At 45.7% G+C, this 18,098-nt stretch overlaps 1 protein-coding gene across 1 annotated transcript; it reads right to left on the bottom strand.

Annotated features, from left to right (window-relative positions):
* Window positions 1–729: 729 nt before the first annotated feature.
* Window positions 730–5,496, bottom strand: DUSP6 (dual specificity phosphatase 6). The gene is made up of 3 exons (XM_005147925.3): window positions 4,638–5,496; window positions 3,610–4,047; window positions 730–2,243 (listed from the first exon to the last, which is right to left on the bottom strand). The coding sequence occupies exons 1-3, from the start codon at window positions 5,038–5,040 to the stop codon at window positions 1,936–1,938; spliced, it is 1,149 nt and encodes a 382-aa protein (XP_005147982.1). The 5' UTR covers window positions 5,041–5,496; the 3' UTR covers window positions 730–1,935.
* Window positions 5,497–18,098: the final 12,602 nt, after the last annotated feature.

The raw sequence follows: 18,098 nt of genomic DNA, 5'->3' as shown, positions 1-18,098 counted from the left end.
GGCAGCCCCAGCTGCAGCATCAGCCCATCACCGTGGTGCTGCACCCAAATTCTGGCACCACCCTACCTCGGGCCACTTCGTATCAGGCAGGATGTTAATGAAAATGAGCTGCAGCAGCAGTTCCGCAATCCCCATAATCCCTCTTTTTCCTTCTGCAGAGACAGTAGAAAGGTCCAAAGAGGAAATGAGGTAACTAAGGGTATACAGAAACATTTCCTCCTTGCCTTTACCTGCTAAGTTGCAACATAGCTGAATAGCAACAGAGAAAAAAGCCATTTACAGGCTGCAGACTGTTGATGGATCTGTGAAATGAGTTCCTGCCAAACAGATAAGGAGATCAGAAACCCATCTCCTGGCATCTCTAATAAAGTAGCCAAAATCTGTAAACAAACCCAGAAAACAGCAGCTCCTTTCTCTCAAAAATAATAATAAAAATCCTTATGGCTCAGGGTCAGGTGCATCCCTGGGGGAGCAAAGGGATGCTGGAATATTTTGCAATTAAACTTAAGGCCTTCAGAAGCATTCCCTTCACCAAAGCAAGATGAGAATCCAGCACATGCGCTGTTTATTCATTTAGGCACCAGTGTACCAAAGGGAAATCAAGGCTTTATTATCTTAGGAGCTGTACAAAGCCTACTGAAAGCAATCATTACCTTTAAACATAACCATATGTGTATGTGCAATTAACCACACCCACACAGAGGGAAAAGGGGGAATAAACCAGCCAGCTTCTCAATAGCCAAAAATAGTTATTTATTAATAATTTAAGATTTTACATTCTTATAATAAATTCCATCTTAAAACTTTTACACCATGAATTAGACTCTCCCTTATTGGCAACCATGTGCAGGTTCACTGTGCATACACACAGGTTCAAATGCTCGCACATACTTCCAGTTTTATACAAAAAAAGAGAAAAAAAAAGACTCAAAATATTGCATTTGAGGTGAAGCTCCCTGAAGAATTTGTACAGAGGTAATGCACTGTTTAGCACATCTGAAAGTTTTAAAAAGTGATCAGAAGTCTTCTGCATTCAAAGACAAACCTCCTCCCAGATGATGTATTTACAAAAGGTAAGGCAAAAAAATTAATTTAAAATATATATATATCATGGGGAAACTACGTCAAGAGCATGAGGAAAACAAAATCACAAGGAAAATAAAGATATATGAAAGAAGAGAATGTACTTGCTCACAAAACATGACTTGCAAACTTCTCACCATTGCCATTTCTCCCTCATGGAAAGCTTGCTTCACTTGAACAATAAAATCAAGCATGCTGCAAATATATTCTTTGCAATAAAAAAGAACAAACAAGTAAAGCAGAACTTATGAACAGAACAAAAAACAGGTGTTCCTTGGATTGATTTCTTGAATATATGTGGATTTAAAAAAAAAAAAGAAAATCAGTTTAGGATTAAATATTTACATTGATCAAGTAAGATACTACCGAGCTTCCGGCAAACAAATACTCCAAATACACTAAGCTGAAATCTCTTTCTTTGGCTCCTCTAAATTAAAACAAACAAACAAAAATAACCAGTCTTCACTGAAGACAAGGATGTGTGTCACAGATCGGAAAGCAGAGAGGGAAGCGGGACAGTCCCAGTCTCTATAGAAAGCACGTGCTCAGCCTGTCCAGCCTTAGCCTACCCCCCCGGAAGTCCTCGGACACAAGCCACTGCGCAAGCAGGGATGAGCACACTGCCCATCTGCTGCCTGGTCACCACAGTCCTTCACAGAGAGCTCACCACTTTTCCTCCCTTCGTAATAGCCGATTCCACACTGTGTAACCTTTCCTAGCCTGCTCTGGCAGCTGCTTTTGTGATAGCAGAGGCCAGGAAAAGAGAAAGCTATGTTTTCTTTATCACTGCCAAAGAGAAACCATTGAGGAGTGATTCCATAAAACGGACAGGAGAAGGGAGATGGTGGGAGTTCACGTGGACTGTAGGGAATCCACCTGGAAGACGTTCTGATTGGAAGGGGTGGTGAAGTAGAGCTGCTGGTTCGGCACACGATTGTCACAAGGGCTGCTCAGCCCCAGAGTCCGTTCGAAGTCCAGCAGCTGACCCATGAAGTTGAAGTTGGGTGAAATGTTGGACTTCTTCATCTTGACAATATCATAGGCATCATTCATGGACAAGTTGAGCTTCTGCATGAGGTAGGCCACTGTCACTGTGACCGAGCGGCTGATCCCTGCTAAGCAATGCACCAGGACGCCACAGTTCTTCCCCCGTGCTTCATCTGTACAGAGACAAAAGAGCAAAGAAGGACATATAAGACAGGGGGCTGGTAAGTGATCCCTCAACACAAGTTAGATTCATATCAAACAGGAAAGAAGAACAATTCCGATCCCAGTTGCCAGCAGTACAACACAAGAGTTAACTTCATCAGCTTAAAACCACGACAAGAGGAGAATCCACCTCCCTAAATATATGTACCCGTGTCCAACAGCTGAGAAAACTAAGCATGAGACAAAGGGAGCAGGAGACACAGCATGACACTGTTTTAAAATTAAGTCAGTTTTGAAAGACATGCTTTCTCTTGGAGATCTGCCTTAAATTCTTACAGTTCCCTTGTCCCAGCATGGAAATCCTGCAATATGTCACTGAATGCCTTTTATACAGACCAGCAGACTGCAAAGGTCTATTAAATTATTCTCCAACTGTTGTGCAGCTAACAATGGAGGTATTCAGGCATTTTAAAAGAATGAGGGAAGTCACAGGGGACAGCCCATTAGGAGGAACAGGATGTCAACATTGGTTGAAAATGGGTTCCTTTGTAATAGGAAATGCGTTACAATGCCTGGAGATTAGTTTCTTTGTGGCTTCCAGCCCACATTTCTTCCTGCTGGGCTCAGATTACCTACATTCTCCACTATTACCGGTATCATTCAACCGGATTACAGCACAGCTTCCCAACAGATAACGCGATGCCCACCCCACCGCACCCCGATGGGCTGATCGAAGTCCTCCCCGAAACGAAGGAGTGCATATTTTAAGCAGAACTCCCTGAGCCCAAGGGGACGAGTTTCCAAAGCTAATGGATAATGTCTAAAGGCTGTCTAACCCAGGCACCGAGCCCGAGAAGTATATCATTATTACCACGAGATTTAATTAAAGCTCTGACTATACATTTGCCAAGGATACCGCTTATGAATAACTTGCATTTAAAAGCTAAACTTAGCTTCCCAGATCGTTTCTTTTTATTATACTGCGCTTCAATAACCTCAAGAGAAAAAAACACCAAGGACGAATAAGCCATCCAACCCCGGACTCATCTACCTCCCCCTCCCCATCAGGAAAGGATTTTAAAAGATCCCCCATCCTGCGCATTGCTCAGTCTTCAGCTCCAACACAAACGGTTCAGGCAGGAATCCCGCAGCCAGCCAAACCAGGGATGCGTTTACAAGCTGCGAACGTCGCTTGCAATTCACCGGGGCTCCTCAATCACCCACCAAGCAGCTTCCCCCAGCCCCTCAATTTAAATCGGCTTTAAAGCCAGAAAGCAGAGCACCCCTGAGTTTCTCGCCCAAAATCTCCCTAATTCTGCCAAAGAAACTGAGTTCTATCGCTTGACAGATAGGTGTTAGCAAACAAACGGGTCTCACCTATAAAGGAGATGGCCTCAGGAAAGAACTGAGACAGATTTTGGCTCCAGTGGTCAGAGATGGGGATCTGCTTGTACTTGAATTCGCCAGCATTTTCAAAGAGATTAGGCAGGTTGGGGGTAACATTCAAGATGTATTTAATGCCAAACTCTTCTAAAACGTCCAAATTAGTGGAGTCCTTGGCACAGCCTAAGTAGAGGTAGGGTAAAATCTCCACCGGGAAGGAAGGCTGGTTGTTGGATAGAGGGCTGCCATCGGAGTCGGTGGCACTGTTGGGGTCTCTGTCAATGTCAGACTCGATGTCTGAGGAGGAATCAGAGCTGATTCGGAGACCTCCCAAGCCCAGGACTGGCAAAGGAGGAGAGCTGCTGCTACACGAACTGTCTAGGTTAGTTTCGCAGTGCAGGGCAAACTCGGCCTGGAACTTGCTGAAACCACCTGGAGAGAAAAGGGGGGGGGGGGGGGGGGGGGGGGGGGGAGGGAGAAACATGCAACATGATATAAGATGGCAAACCAGGTTATTTCTCTGCTACAGTCTGCAAAAGGGCATCTGCTTCCCACCCTCCCGACCCCGGGAAAAAGAAAACAAATATGTCACACACTCTCACGCAGATGGAGTAATCTAAAGACGGCTTAAGAAAATCGCCCACTGCGGCTCAGCACATTCAGGATTAAAGCTCTGTGCCGCTGTGCCCTGCGGGGACCCCCGAGAGATGTCTCGCCAACGATTCCTCCTGCCCTCCCCGGATCATGCCGGGACCCCCAGTACCACCGTGTTCCCCAACGGATTCCAGTCCCCGAGGGTCCTTTAAACAAAGAGAGGACAGGGATGCTGGGGGAGGGGGGGTCGGGAGCAGGCATGGGGTAAAGGCCCGGAGCGCCAGTGTGCAATGGCTGCCCCCCCCCCCCCGCTACAACCACTTCCCGGGCAGAGCCGCAACAGCCGAGCCTCGGGGCTCGGCTCCTGCTACCCGCAGCCCCAGACAAGCAGGGAGGGAAGTAAGCCAACCCCGGGCGGCTCTTCTCACCTTCGAGATAAAACGCTTTGCAGCCTTCGTCTTTGAGGCGCTTGAGGAGCAGCCCTAGCACGGACTCGCCGCCCGTGTTCTCATTCCAGTCGCGGCTGTGCTCGTCGTACAGCACCACTGTGTCTGTGCCGCACCGGCGGGCGAAGCGCTCCCGGTCCTCCTCGCTGCTGGCGACGAGAGAGCGCAGGGGCAGGTTGCCCTTCTGCAGCCGCCGCAGCATGATGCCGGGGATGGCTACGTTGATGGCCGACTCGATGTGGGACGACTCGTACAACTCCTGCGGCCGGCAATCCATCAGCAGCAGCCGGTCGTTGCCCATCTCCAGCTGCTCGTTCAACCACGCCACAGATTTACTAATCGCCATTTCCGACGCGAAAGGGACGGGTCTGAACGTATCTAGCATGAGGAAGGACGTGGGGAGCGGAGTGTGCTCTAGGAAGCGCCTCTCGCTCTCACAGAGGCATGCGGCTGGCTCGGCAGGCTGGCTCGGCGGGCGGGCTGCACCCCTCCAACTCCTCACAACTTATCTCCCTCCGCCCCAGGAAAATGAATCACGCAGCCCCCCCCCCGCGCGGGGCGGTGGCGGCGGAGTCACGGCGAGAGAGAAGCAGCCCCGGCGTGTAAATGTGTGCGAGTGCGCCTAAGTGCGAGCGAGTGTGAGCGTGCGAGCGCGCAGGCTGCCCGCTCTCCTGTCTGCTTTTTGTCAATGAATCCCTGAATGAACCTGCCTAATCGCCGCTGCAGCCCAAGCCCTTGGGCTTTTCCTCCACCGCGAGTGAATGAAATCCAATTAACGTGCACGCCGAGCGGGGCTACCCCGCTCAGCGCGGAATCACCGCAACGGTGCCGGTGCTGCCGGTGCCCGTGCCCGCGCCCGCGCCCCCCGCGGTGCCCCTCGGTCGCGTCCCGGCGCCCGGCGGCTCCTCAATGGATACAACCGCGGGACGCTTCAATGGATACATTCTCCAGCGCAGCCAATGGGGGCGCGCGGAAGGGGCTGTTGCCGCGGCGACGGGCCGGCTGGAACAGGTTGTGTTGATGAATCGTTAATGAGTTTGTCATTCACAAAAACGGAAAGGAATTTCCGCTCCGGATAAGCCGAGTGCAAACAAGCGGCAGCCGCGCCGCGGCCGCCGGGGGCAGGTGAGGGGGCGCGGCACGGCCCCCCCCCAACAGCCTTCCTCCTTCCCCCCCGCGGGCGCTGGCACCGGCGGAACAAAAGCCACCTTTTCACCCTTATCCCTCCCTCCATGTTTTCTCTCCCTAAATGTGGAGCTATCTGCCTTCTCTTTCCCCCTCCAGTTCCTCAGAGCCTGTCGCGGCCCCGCTTTTCATGAGGGCGCTCCGCGACTCCCGTTTTTCGGGAGGCCGAGCAGCTTCTGTCCTCAGCTGATCTCTACGCGGGTGAAGGGTAAACCCCGAGCTAATCTCTTCCTACGCAGCCCGGCTTTACCCGCTGCACCAAGCGCAGCGAGGGAGCCGGCGCTGCCTTAGAGATAGCCTGCGGCTACCCCAAAAACGTGACAAGGGAAAGCGGCCCCGCCAGATAGCGGTAACTGAACCGCCCTCGCCCGGCTGCACCGCGGGTCCACCGCCAGCGCGGAGCCCGCAGCCCCCCCGGAGGCTCCCGTCGCACCTGGCTGCCCGGGCCGCCGCTCCGGCTCCTGCCGTGGGCGGCCTGCGGGTGCGGACCCGTCGCCGCCGGCCGGGCGGAAGGGCACTACGGACTCCACCGCACCGGGAGGCGGGCGGGGAGGTTGCGGGGCCCGGCGGAGCGGCGCCGGAGAAGCCGGGATCGGGCGGAGCGGCGCCGGTGGAGCGGGGCCAGAGGCTGAGCCAGGCGGGGTTGTTCCCAGGTGCGGGATAGAAATAAACGAAAAGCAAGAACGTAACTAAACTGAGAGAAGCCTGGCCTAAATGCTAATCCTGTCGCGAACCTCTCCTGGGGAGAAAAATTGTTCAGAAGAGGCTAATCTCGTTTACACTGCTGCTGTCCTTCGCGGTCGTTATTTTTAACCCAAGCTGAAGGAGGTTCCTTAGGTAGCAAGTGGCTGGAGAGCGTTGACCCTGGGAACAGATAGTGGCATGAGCAGTCCTGTGTTTCCTGCACAGAAAACACCCGTGATGTTAATTAAAGTTGGCACATCAGTTGCTGCAGCTTCAAGCCAGCCTGACACCCAGATGGCATTATCAGCGCCCTCAGCAGGGATTTTGAGAGGATCCCTTCTTGCTACCTTTTTCAAAGGCTTGAAAGCTGGACTGAGGTGTTACACAAAATTTGCCCTTCCCTAAGCAGGGGCATTTGGCCAGGTTAATGTAAGACTCGCTGGACATGTACCACGTACATCATCCCACTGCTCCATGGAGGCAAGCTGGCCAGTCCAGCTTGCCACCCTGGTCCTGCTCTCTCTCGTTGAGGAGTTTCTAAGCTGTTCTTACCAGGTGCCTCACTCGCTGTTCAACTCTGTATCCAGGGTATGGAGTTTAAATGTTCAGAGCAGAGACAGAACAAAGCAGGAGCATTTGATTTTTATTTATTTATTTGCTGGTATTCCCTCCCACCTCTGTTATAGTTAAGAGTTTTCATTTCACTTATGTCAGGGCTCAGACAGGACAGCAAATTCTTCGGGGCTGAGACTTTTGGTTGCTCTGCATTAGTATGACAAAGAGCACAGTCCTAGTAAAATGAGTAATTGGGTCATAATTTAAGAACTACTCTTTTCCACCGACTTCCCTCCCTCCTTAAAATTGGCACTATGTTTTATTATTTATCTTTCTCAAGTGTAGGAGATCAATTTTTGTTCAGATTTTACAACCTAATGTAGTCCAAACCTCAGCCTTACTAAGTGTGAATTTCAGACTTAAGTAATGAAAGTTCTGGAATCAGAAGTTCTGCAAAGCGTGAGCAACTGAAATAGAAATTCTCAAGCTGCCTCAGCTGTAGTTATCTCTCAAGGTGCAGTATAATTTGATGCTTGTCTTAAAGCCATCTCAAACATTTCTTATTAGTCTCTTATTGCAATAATAAGCTGTATTTTCTCAGTTAACCTTCATCCCAACAGGGGCCACAGGCAGAAGAATCCTGAAATGATCAGTTATCACCTAAGGGGTCAACTTAGAAATAAGCAGGAGTTGTATTAAACCATAGTGAATGAGACCTGAAATTTAAAGACAGGGACAATTTCAGCATAACACTGTGACAATTCCCAGCAAGCTTGACATGATGATAGATACAATTTGCTCCTTGTAATCCTTGTTACTATTAATTAACATGGTTCTTTGAGGTTACAGTGTATTTTGATTACATTTTAAAAAATGAAGATGCACACAAAACCATCAGCACGTTGCAGAATTAGGATTCAAAGAAAGCAGAACAAGACCCAGATTACGTCTATCACACACTTACATATTCATATAAGGTAAACTTGCTTGACTCTGATGACTAAAATATTTTGGGAAGAAAATATGTTCTGATTATCATCTTCAGGGCATTTTCAGTGACAGTGGTTTAAAATAAAAATCTTAGTCATTCAACGTTTTAAGGAAAGCTACATGTTATGCAAGCGGTTTATCAAACCCGTTGAGATACCTGCCTAGTAGTAATGCAACAATAAATAATGGTAGCATTTAAGCAGATTTTTATCATTAGTCATGTCAGATCTGGTCAAAATGTTATAAGCATTAAGGTTAAGTGTATGAAGGCAATAAAATGTTAAACAAAGCACACTCAAGAGGGTTGTATTTCCCAAGTGGAGCTGGGCACAAGAGACATGTAATGATGACGGCTATAGCCAGCTCATTGCACAGCCACAGTCTGAGGGTGGTCTTTGGTGCATTGTGAGCCAGGCAGGAGATTTTGCACTGTCTGCAGCAGAGTTAAACAAGTAAAATACACATGACACCTTTTGAATTAGTAGTAGTACCTCTCTTAGCATGCATCAGCTGAAGTCTAAAGGAGAATAAAAACTACTGGAACATTGTTATCTTTGTGTTTATATGCAAGTATGCGCTCACTTTTCCTCTCTCCATCTGACAGCATGCTGTCCTGTCCGTCACTGAGGGATGCAGGTGTGGATTCAGTTAACCACACTACCATTTGATGCTTTGTCAGAGACCAGATATACAACCCAAGCCTCACCAGGAGGCCACTTATCATTCAACTTCCAGAAGTTTTTATAGTACCTAGGGTGTAAGAGGAACCTATTCCTGTTAAGCATGATCATCTCATTCATCCAGTCACTGGCAGAGTTAGCTTTTGAACCCTGAAATGTTTATTTCTGAGTGGTGTTTGGTTTATTTTGTTTTGGTTTTATATCTCCCTGGCTGTGAATGAAACTTCTTCAGTCCAGCTCAAAGCTTATTCATCACAAAAAGCCTATTTGCTGGCTTTTGGACCATAAGCCTCTTGTTCATTCTTAGTGTGTGTAGAGACCCAGATAGATCTCAATGAATGCTTATAATCTGAGCTTCTCTTGGCCAGAGATGTAGACACAGAGGATAAAAATCTTGCATGGACGTCGGAGATTAGTGCTCAGTGTTGCTTTGCCTAGTTCCTTCACATCTTTCCCTGTAATAGAAGCCCTGGCCCTGAATTAGGCAGATGGACTATCTACATAGTGTAATGGGAGATAGATGTACCAAAAAGGCAGGTATCTATGACATTTTGAAACCAGGCCAACTGGGCCACTGAGAGAGGTGTTTCATAGGTTGGGATACCGAGGCAGCAGTGCAGAGGCATCCTTGAGAGGCTAAGTACTGATGAAGTTACTTCTTGTATTAGACATCAGGGATGGGAAAGCTTTTTCTTTATAGAAGTGCTTTCTTCCTGTAAAGATGCAGGTTCATGCTTCTCTTCTACTTGATATGGAGCAGAATTTTATAGGATCCTGTCTTTCTATATATTTAGGAAAGTGAGGACTCCAGCCTTTGTTTTCCACATCCCACTGATGACCTGAATTAAAGTGGCAGAGACACCTTCTGCCTCTGCACTATTTAATGTCGGGCGAGTGCAGTATACTCTGAGATTGCCTGCTGGAGAAGGCCAGAGAGCATGAAACATGCTGGCATCGGGATTTTGGTTGAGATGTCAACTCAACTCTGAAAACGAAAGAGCTTGGGAAATGTAGTGAAGACAGGTTTCTCCACTGACAGCTCACACTTGGGCATGAATTGTGAGGATCCTGACCATCAGCTTTGAACCAGCAGATGCCTGTGATTCAGCTAGGCAGTCGTCCAGGTTTAGATAGGAGAAATTATATGTTCATGTTTTAGCTAGTTTTTTTCTCTTAATATTCACTTTCGGGGGGTCTTCAGGGAGTACAGACTACACTCTGGAGCTGCTGAGTTCCCTTCACTGTCTCTAAATGGTGTCTAGTGTAACCAGCCCTTACTTTTAGGTGCTTACCTCACAGTCTGTGATTCTCACAGGTTCTTTCTCTAGGTTTATCAGGATGTCCTCCCCACAGTTCCTTTTACTTTCCATAAAAGTGAGGATAAATGGTCTGTCTTTGTTGGTTTGTATGAATGATCTGTTTGAAAATGGAAATACATAAATCATCCTAGATCGAACTGGCCACAGAGTAGAGTGCCTTCAGTGTAAAACTGGTTAGTGCAGGGTGCCTCAAAGTGAGAACAAAAGTGCCCTATAAAGCATTTTGTTTGTTTTATGTAAAGTACAAACAATTTATGGAAATGACATTTAACTGATTATTCAATGTCCAATTATTCACATCTAAAATAATGCCTGAAGTTGGAGAAATAAAACACTGAATGACTCCATTTAGGAAATCCTTTTGACTCAAGTGCTTTCCTTGAAACAGCAAATAGCTGGATGACCTCAAGCACATATTTAATTGCACGTTGTAATAAAGCAGTGTAATTAGCAATTATTTAGGAATAACGATTTAAAACACTTAACAGCTACTACAAGCATGCATTTATTCAAAAGGTTTTGTTTTCTTTTGACTTCTTGTAGTATAAACTTAAGTTTGCTCCTGAATGTAGCTCATATGGGAGTTCTCCAAATGGTTCCTCTGGGTGTGCAAAGATGAGTGGGTTTGTTTGACGGCAGATCACTAATGGCTGTAGGACTCTCCTTTCTTAGGGGTAAAACTCAGCTTGGAGGAGGGCAGTGAAAGGCACACATTTAACCAGGCTCACAGTGCATTGGCCAACCACACAGGCCAGCACTTTAATCTTTATTTTCCTCTGTAATTTTTACCTTTTTCTTCCCCCTTACCAGGTACTATTATGGTAAAGGCAGTTTTGGTGGCACTGACCTGTATATCACTTCACAGTGAATTACATTCTGCTGGCAACAGAAACATAGCACAGGTGGGCAGCTCTGTCTTAAAAAAATAACAAACGTGATGAGAACAGAAGGGTATGTGTGTGTATACTTTTCTTATCATTAATTACATGGTAATTTGGAAGCATTCAAATAAAAAATGGACTATATAATAGAGACAAAAGAAAGAAGCAGAATAAATTTTTTAAGTGGTACTGAGACCGTGATCACATAAAAATACTGGTATGCCCTTAACTTTTGTAGCAGTGATTAAATTAATAAATTAGCTTACTGGTTGGAATCCAGATTCATATGGTTCTGTTATGTTAACTGAGGAAAGCAGCAACTCCTATTCAAAAGTCCTGATCCATCGTGCAGGAATATCATGCTGTTTGTATGGGGAAGACAATGTGCTTGTATTATTTCTTTGCCAATATCAAAGAGTTTAGTAGTGCCCAAAGCATGTTCTCATGTTTTGCATGCTGATGTGTTTCTCTCTGCTGTTGCCTGCTATTCAGGCACAGCCTGTATCACGCTGTACTGAGCACATACATCACACCAGACAAGGCTGCTGAGAAAATGCTATAATCTCTTTAGTGCTGCACATTTTGATGTGCTTGCAAGGGCTTACTAGGCACTAACATGTGGGCTTACCTGGGAAGGAATTAGTGCTATTACTAAAGTATGTTCCTTCAATAGCACTGTCCCATTTTCATCCCGTTCACTCATTCTACAAGGAAACAAACCTGACAGCATCAAGCAGGTGTGGAAAGCAGCCCTTTCTTCCCAGTGCAAAAGATGTATTTTTCTCTATGTTTACGAGGTCCCCTGCTCCCAGATCTCTCTCTTGTTCCTCCCATGGAAAAAAGCTTGCCCTTGGGATGACTGAAGGCTTGTTCTAGACCATGAAGAGAGTAAAGAAGTACTGTGTTTGCACAGTGCAGGATGAATCAGCTGTGCAGAGACCAAACCAGAGACAGCAAGTCATATAAGAAAAGCACCTTCATCCTGGGACAGGCGTATTCAGGGAAAGAAATGCTGCACAGCTATCTTATAGTCTAGTTCCAAAGAGAGGCGATTAGGAGTCTGGCCCAGGCATGAACAATTCACTTTCCGCTGTCTGTTTTTTATATGGCCACTGGAATGTGTCCTGGGGACCCCATGGAGCCAAGCACACAGTTTGGCTCCAGGAAGTCACAGGGCAAGAGACAGGGACAGATATATGCCCTGACACCTGCAACTTCCATTTAGCACATCTGTTTTACTTTTCACAGATGAAAAGTCCTGCTTGGGGACCTCTCCTGGGCCAGGAAGAACCTGCACCAAATGGGTAAGTGCATTGACAGAGGCAAGAGTTTCCTTATTACTAAGTCTGGAGGTTTCCCTGGTGACCTGCTGTTGTCAAACATCGTTTCAGAGAAGCTTATCAAGGGAGAAGCTCCAAACTGATGGCCCAACCTAGGTGCTAAAATGTCCTACCATGTTAAAAGAGAAAAGGGGCTCAAATCACATGCTGAATTTGAAGCACCAGTGATGTTGCTGGCTTCCAGGGAAAGACAGCATGTGACATAGGTCTTCATGTCCTGTGGTGCAAGAGCCTTTCTGGTTTAATTTGGCGTGCCCACCCTCTTCACCCTCAAAGAACCCACAACCAAACCCAAAACAGGACATTAAAAGAAAACTGCCAAACTGCAGTGGTCTTAAGGGGTCAGTCGCCACAACTGCTACATCCCACAGATTAACCTAGTGGTTTCTTTTCATTTGGAAGCTGAAAAGACTGTGGTTGGTGGGAAAGGAAAACCAACAGAAAGAATTTGGTGTAAATAGAACATACGGCGAAAGGATAATGCCCTAAACATGGAGCAGTATTCAAAATGTCTGGGGCACTATTGAGCTCTTTGTGTTCCTGGCGTACAACATGTCCTGAAGGCTGGGTGTGTATAGGTGCAATTTCTGCAAATGTTGACAAGAGAATTACTGCTGTTAAGAATTAGTGCTGTTAAGGCTTTAGTATGCTTAGATATTTATGAGGACTAAATGGTAGAACTGTCCCATTCAAATACCAGGTCATTACTCTGTATGTCAGAGCACAATGGCGTGATGATTACAGTACTGTTCCTGGTCACAGTTTATGTTACTCATTTAGTATATTGGTGCCACTGGCATACCACAGAAGTAAATTACATTGAATTATTACTTTCTCTGAGTTTTGTAATATACCTGTAAAGTATAAAACATTTTCACAAAGTTTCCTATTCTGGCTAAACTATGCACATAAAACCTTGTTCACAAGAGGCTGTTGTAGAGATGTCTATGCTCCTATGCTTCCCAGTGACACAATGGAGGCCCCCAGCTCTTTCTGAGAGGTTTTCTTCATAATTGTTTTAAGTGCTGGTATGTTTTTTTGGTTTTGCTTCTAGTCCTGTTTCGTACCAATCTGCTTCATTTCATGTGGCAGTCCTGTCAGATCAGAGAAGTTAAACATTTCTGGATCACAACCGAATTTGAATGGGAGTATGACAGAAGTGTGCAGGAAGCAAGGACCAGGATGCAGCAGTGCCCTGCTCCATTTCCAGTCTGCCTTAGCACAGGGTTAGGATGAGCTGTATGGAGGGGCACACTGTCCTGCATCCTGTTCCTCGCTTCTCCTTGGAAGGCAAATATTGCACAGCATGGAGGTCAAAACTGAGTAGGTTGTAGGTCCAGTTGCTTCTGTATCTCGCTTCAGCAAGGAGAATCCAGAAGACCATAGCTAGCCACATCGAATCCCAGGCTTGCCCTTGTATGGGGCTCAGGCAGTGTTTCGAAGAGCAGATGCGCTCTTCAGTGTTGTCAATTTTGGCTGCTTCCCCCGTGATGGGTGGGCAGGATCCTGAAGATACCGATTATCCTTTTTTTTCCCCCCATTTCCCTGAGTGAAGTGTGACTTTATTGAATCAGGGGAATCACATTAGAATTACGCTGTGGATGATGTATCCTAGATGGTTAGGTCTTCAGAGACGTAGAGGAACGCTCAGTGAGTCAGCCCTGCAGTTTTTGGTGGAGTAGGTCTATTCCGGCGTGTGGGTGTTCACAGAACAATTACGTAAGTGTCAGGGTAGCGAGCAACTTTTGACATTTCTGGCAGCTTAACTGAGTTCTTTTCAGTCAAAAATACACTAATTGTTGTTCTCCTGCATTAAACACACATCATTGCCTTAACTGGATTTGGGAGGCACTCTTTTTTAAGTGTCAGTTGCCACGGCAAGATACTGGAGCAGTTTTACTCTTCAGAAAACAGGAGATTTTTCACAGTTACAGTGAGGCGAACATTTGTGAGAACTGTTTTAAATCATATAAGAGGGTGTGAAAGTTGCTATGCCATATGCCTGGAATTTACTATGGTAAAGCTAATTACTGCCACTGAATGCAAGGGCCCGTCAGCATTTTCATCATCACACCCACCCTCAACACCTTTTCTCCTTTTTTTTTTATTTTCTTAGCTTTAGTTTGCCTGACTTTTTTTGCCTGTATAGTTTTTTGGCTGCAGAATGGTAATGCAACCTCCACACTGACACTTGAAATGCCTTACGGCCTGTGTGCAAGGTGAGTAGGTTTGGTACTCCACTAAAGTATGGTAGGTAAAATTACGAGGCAACTGCTTTTCTACATGTATTGCGGAGAGAAAGAGGAAGAATTGGTTTGTCTCCTAAAAGCAGGATACCAAAGTTAGTCAGACTAGGTCAGTGTCCAAATGGGGTTTTCAGAGAGATTTCTCTCTAAAGATTAAATATGAAAGAAGCAAAAACTGATAACTGTTTTCTTTCTTATTGGATCCAAGTTGTGCCTTTGGAACTAAAACCCTCCAGTCAGACTAGCCAATGGATTTATTTTTAATGTAGATAAATATGAAATACTTCAAATGATTGTGACCTTGATATACTTCTTCTATATGCATCAATTAATGAGGTGGGTTACACCTCTGACTGGTGTGAGGCATCCAGCTGACATGCTTGAGTGATCATCTAGCGAAACAGTGTTTGTCCATGGATCTTGGAGAGTCAACAAATGGCTATAGGATGTTTTTCACCTAAAAAAAAGCATATTTTCGGAAGTCAGTCAGAGAGAAGGGCTTTGGTATGTGCTCTTTGGGTTCAGAGGTAGAACTGAACCTACCAGCTGTGTGAATGCTCAGCCACACAACAGTGTGTTGCCTGTATTAGCAAGTCCTTACCAAGACTGGAGGTATGTAAGATAAGGACTCTACCAGTAGTAGTATGTGGTGAGGAATTACTGAGATAACCTGTGTTCCTTGGGCTCCAACCAATATATTTTTGGCCAGGAATTTTCCCAGTTAGTGAGGACACTTCAGCCTGGATGTCTGGCTTAATGATATGTACATTATGCCAGCTCAGACTCTTAGCATAAGGGGGTACATTTTATTCCTTGTCTCTGAAAACAGCAAACACAAATTTTGAATCTGAAGTCACTGCAGCCATCCAGTTGCTTCTTCAAAACTTAGAAAATTGTGGAGATCTACAGTGTGAATCCAAGGCTTTATATCACTGGCAGCCTGGTGGACTGAAGGGATTCATTGTTCTAGTGTGTGCAAGAGGAACTGCTTAAATCCAACGAGCAAAAACAAAGGGACTCTCAGTGCCTCATATTTCCTTCCCAGAATTTATGCAAAGTAAATAAAGGAACCAAATCTTCTGCACTGAGTGCTCAGCATGAGAGCACTCTTCACTCTAGCCCAGTGCTTTCAATCACCACCCATGTTGATTCATGTAAGTTGTTACTAAGAGAAAACTGGAGGGAAAGAACCATGAGTTCTTGCATACCAAGAGCTCTCTATGCTCACTGATAAAACTTAATCTCTCTTAGATTTAGACACAGACTAATTATTTAAAAACAACTACTTCTTTGAAACTCATTAACAACACACGTGATGCCTTTGCTATGTCAGGTGGACAAGAACTATTACGTAGAGGTAGGGAGAGGTCACCTACCTGCAGCATTCAGCTTCAGGGAAACTCAGACACGTACAACAGGATATTTCCTTTGAAGGGTTGTGCTTTGTGTTTGGGTTTTGTTTTTTTTTTCCAGAAAACCTACAAGAGTAAGTGTACGAACATTGCATTATTAGTTGGTAAAGCTAAGAGGTGTGTTGCTATGGGAAAAGACTGATTACAGTCTGCTAATTGTTAGATGGACAACTGTCCCTCTATTGAGGCCGTATTGTTTGATTCAGTCATTTTGATGCTATTTATCTCATCTAAGTAAGATGGTCAGTATTCTTGAGCTAGAGACTAGACTGGAAACAAATAGAGCAGGAGGTTTTCTAGTTTTAGTGGCAAGGCAACAGTAAGTAAATGGACCCAGTTCTCTTCATCAATATGTTCTACAACAAATAGCAACTTAAAATAGTAGCAAGAAATAATAGAAAAATTCATAGCCATTAGAATAGCAGCAGCCTGGGCTGTGAAAACCATTTTAGGTGTAGTGCCTCACATCCTTAGTGAGTGGTGGTGTCATGGCCGTTTTTCAAGCTGGGTTAGCTGACATATTAAGGCAAAAACAGTGACTGGAATAGGACCCATGATGCTGATTGTCTTTTTGCTCTTATAAGCATAGCCCATATTGATTTTGCATCTGAGTCCCTGCAAAAATATATTGCATATTACTTTAGAAGGCAAATGAGGCCACAATTGCAGAGAATTTAACCAAGGGCTTTTTATTCTTGGGGTTTGGAACTGATCAGTCACTTTGATCATCCATTAAGCTGGATTCAGCACATTGCCTTTATAAAGAAGGGAAAAAATAACTTCTCACCACAGAAATAGTACAAGTGGGAAAAACATTCCAGAAGGATAAAGTTCAGCTGCGGCAAGGTGAGCTCCAACCAGGGATTACAAGTAAGATGAAGGTGACCCCAGAACCTCCCCCATGGCAACAGCTACCCTGTGGATACGTGCAGCTTCAGCCTTTTGCCCCCTTGTCAGCTTTCCTCCCAGATTCCCACCTGACCTTCGTACTTGGGCCTCCATGCACTGCGGGTTGAAGAGTTTGCCTGAGAGCAATTCCTGGACACCAGAAATGTGTCTTGCTTGCACTGTCAGGAGGCACACTGCTGAAGGGGTAACATGGGCCAGCAACAAGGGAACTAAGCATTTGCTGAGGTTGTTTTTGCCTAAGGCCATCCCTTAGAGCAAGAGCTTGTCTGGGAGCAGCCAGGAGATGCTTTGGTCCTTCAGGGTGGAGTTAGGAAGTATGGCTGAGGTCAGGCAGCAAGAAGCAAGTCTAGACAAAATGGGGCCACTGAACCTGAGATAACAGCTCCCCACGAAACGTGGTCTCCCTGAGAACTGGCTGCACACATAGTCTGATTTCTGTCTGAGCTCTTCTTACCAGCATGGGGTAAGCCCATGCCTCAGCCCACATATTCCTTGATAGAGACTGTTTTCTTTAGCTCTTCATAATCTGCCCAGCAAGGGCATTTGCTGGAACTCAGGGTGTCTGTTTTTGTTTCCACTGCTGTATGAGGTGTCCCTGCCCATGGCAGGGGGGTTGGAACTAGGTAATCTTAAGGTCCATTCCAACCCTAACTATTCTATGATTCTATGATTCTGTGAGAGGGCACCTCGCACTTCTCTATGGGCATGGTCTATTTTATTTTTGGAGGAAGTCTGAAATGCTCAAGAAGTGGCAGGAATGACTTTGGTCTCTTCCTCCTTTCCTTCCATCAGGTCCAAAGAAGGGTTTCTAGGAAGCAATCAGTTCTTCTTTTTCATTTTTCTGTTTTAGAAGACATGGTGCTTCTAGGAACCTACTGTCACTATATACCTGGAAGAGAGATGATGGGTTTATCACTTCAGAGGAATCAAAATGAATTCCTAAGAAAGATCTGTATGTCAAAGATTCCCTCCAAGGGTTTTCTTAGCACAAGGTCCCTGTTCTGAAATTTCCCATATGTTTTCAGGGCTTTCATAAGAACATGTGGGCTATATTTGTTACAGAGTGGCCCTTGGACTGGGGGAATTTTACCTTCCAAGAATCAACTTCAGCTGAAGCAAACCAAAGATCACATAATTTTGGGGGCTTTTTTTTTTTGCCCTGCTGTCAGTGACGTTCATGAATGATGGAAAACCATCCATATGGCTAAACAGACTATCTCCACTCCCCCACAAGTAGTGACT

This window comes from Melopsittacus undulatus, chromosome 5 (genome assembly GCF_012275295.1).
Source record: "Melopsittacus undulatus isolate bMelUnd1 chromosome 5, bMelUnd1.mat.Z, whole genome shotgun sequence".
Lineage (NCBI taxonomy): Eukaryota > Metazoa > Chordata > Aves > Psittaciformes > Psittaculidae > Melopsittacus > Melopsittacus undulatus.
This window is presented reverse-complemented; position numbering and strand designations above follow the sequence as displayed.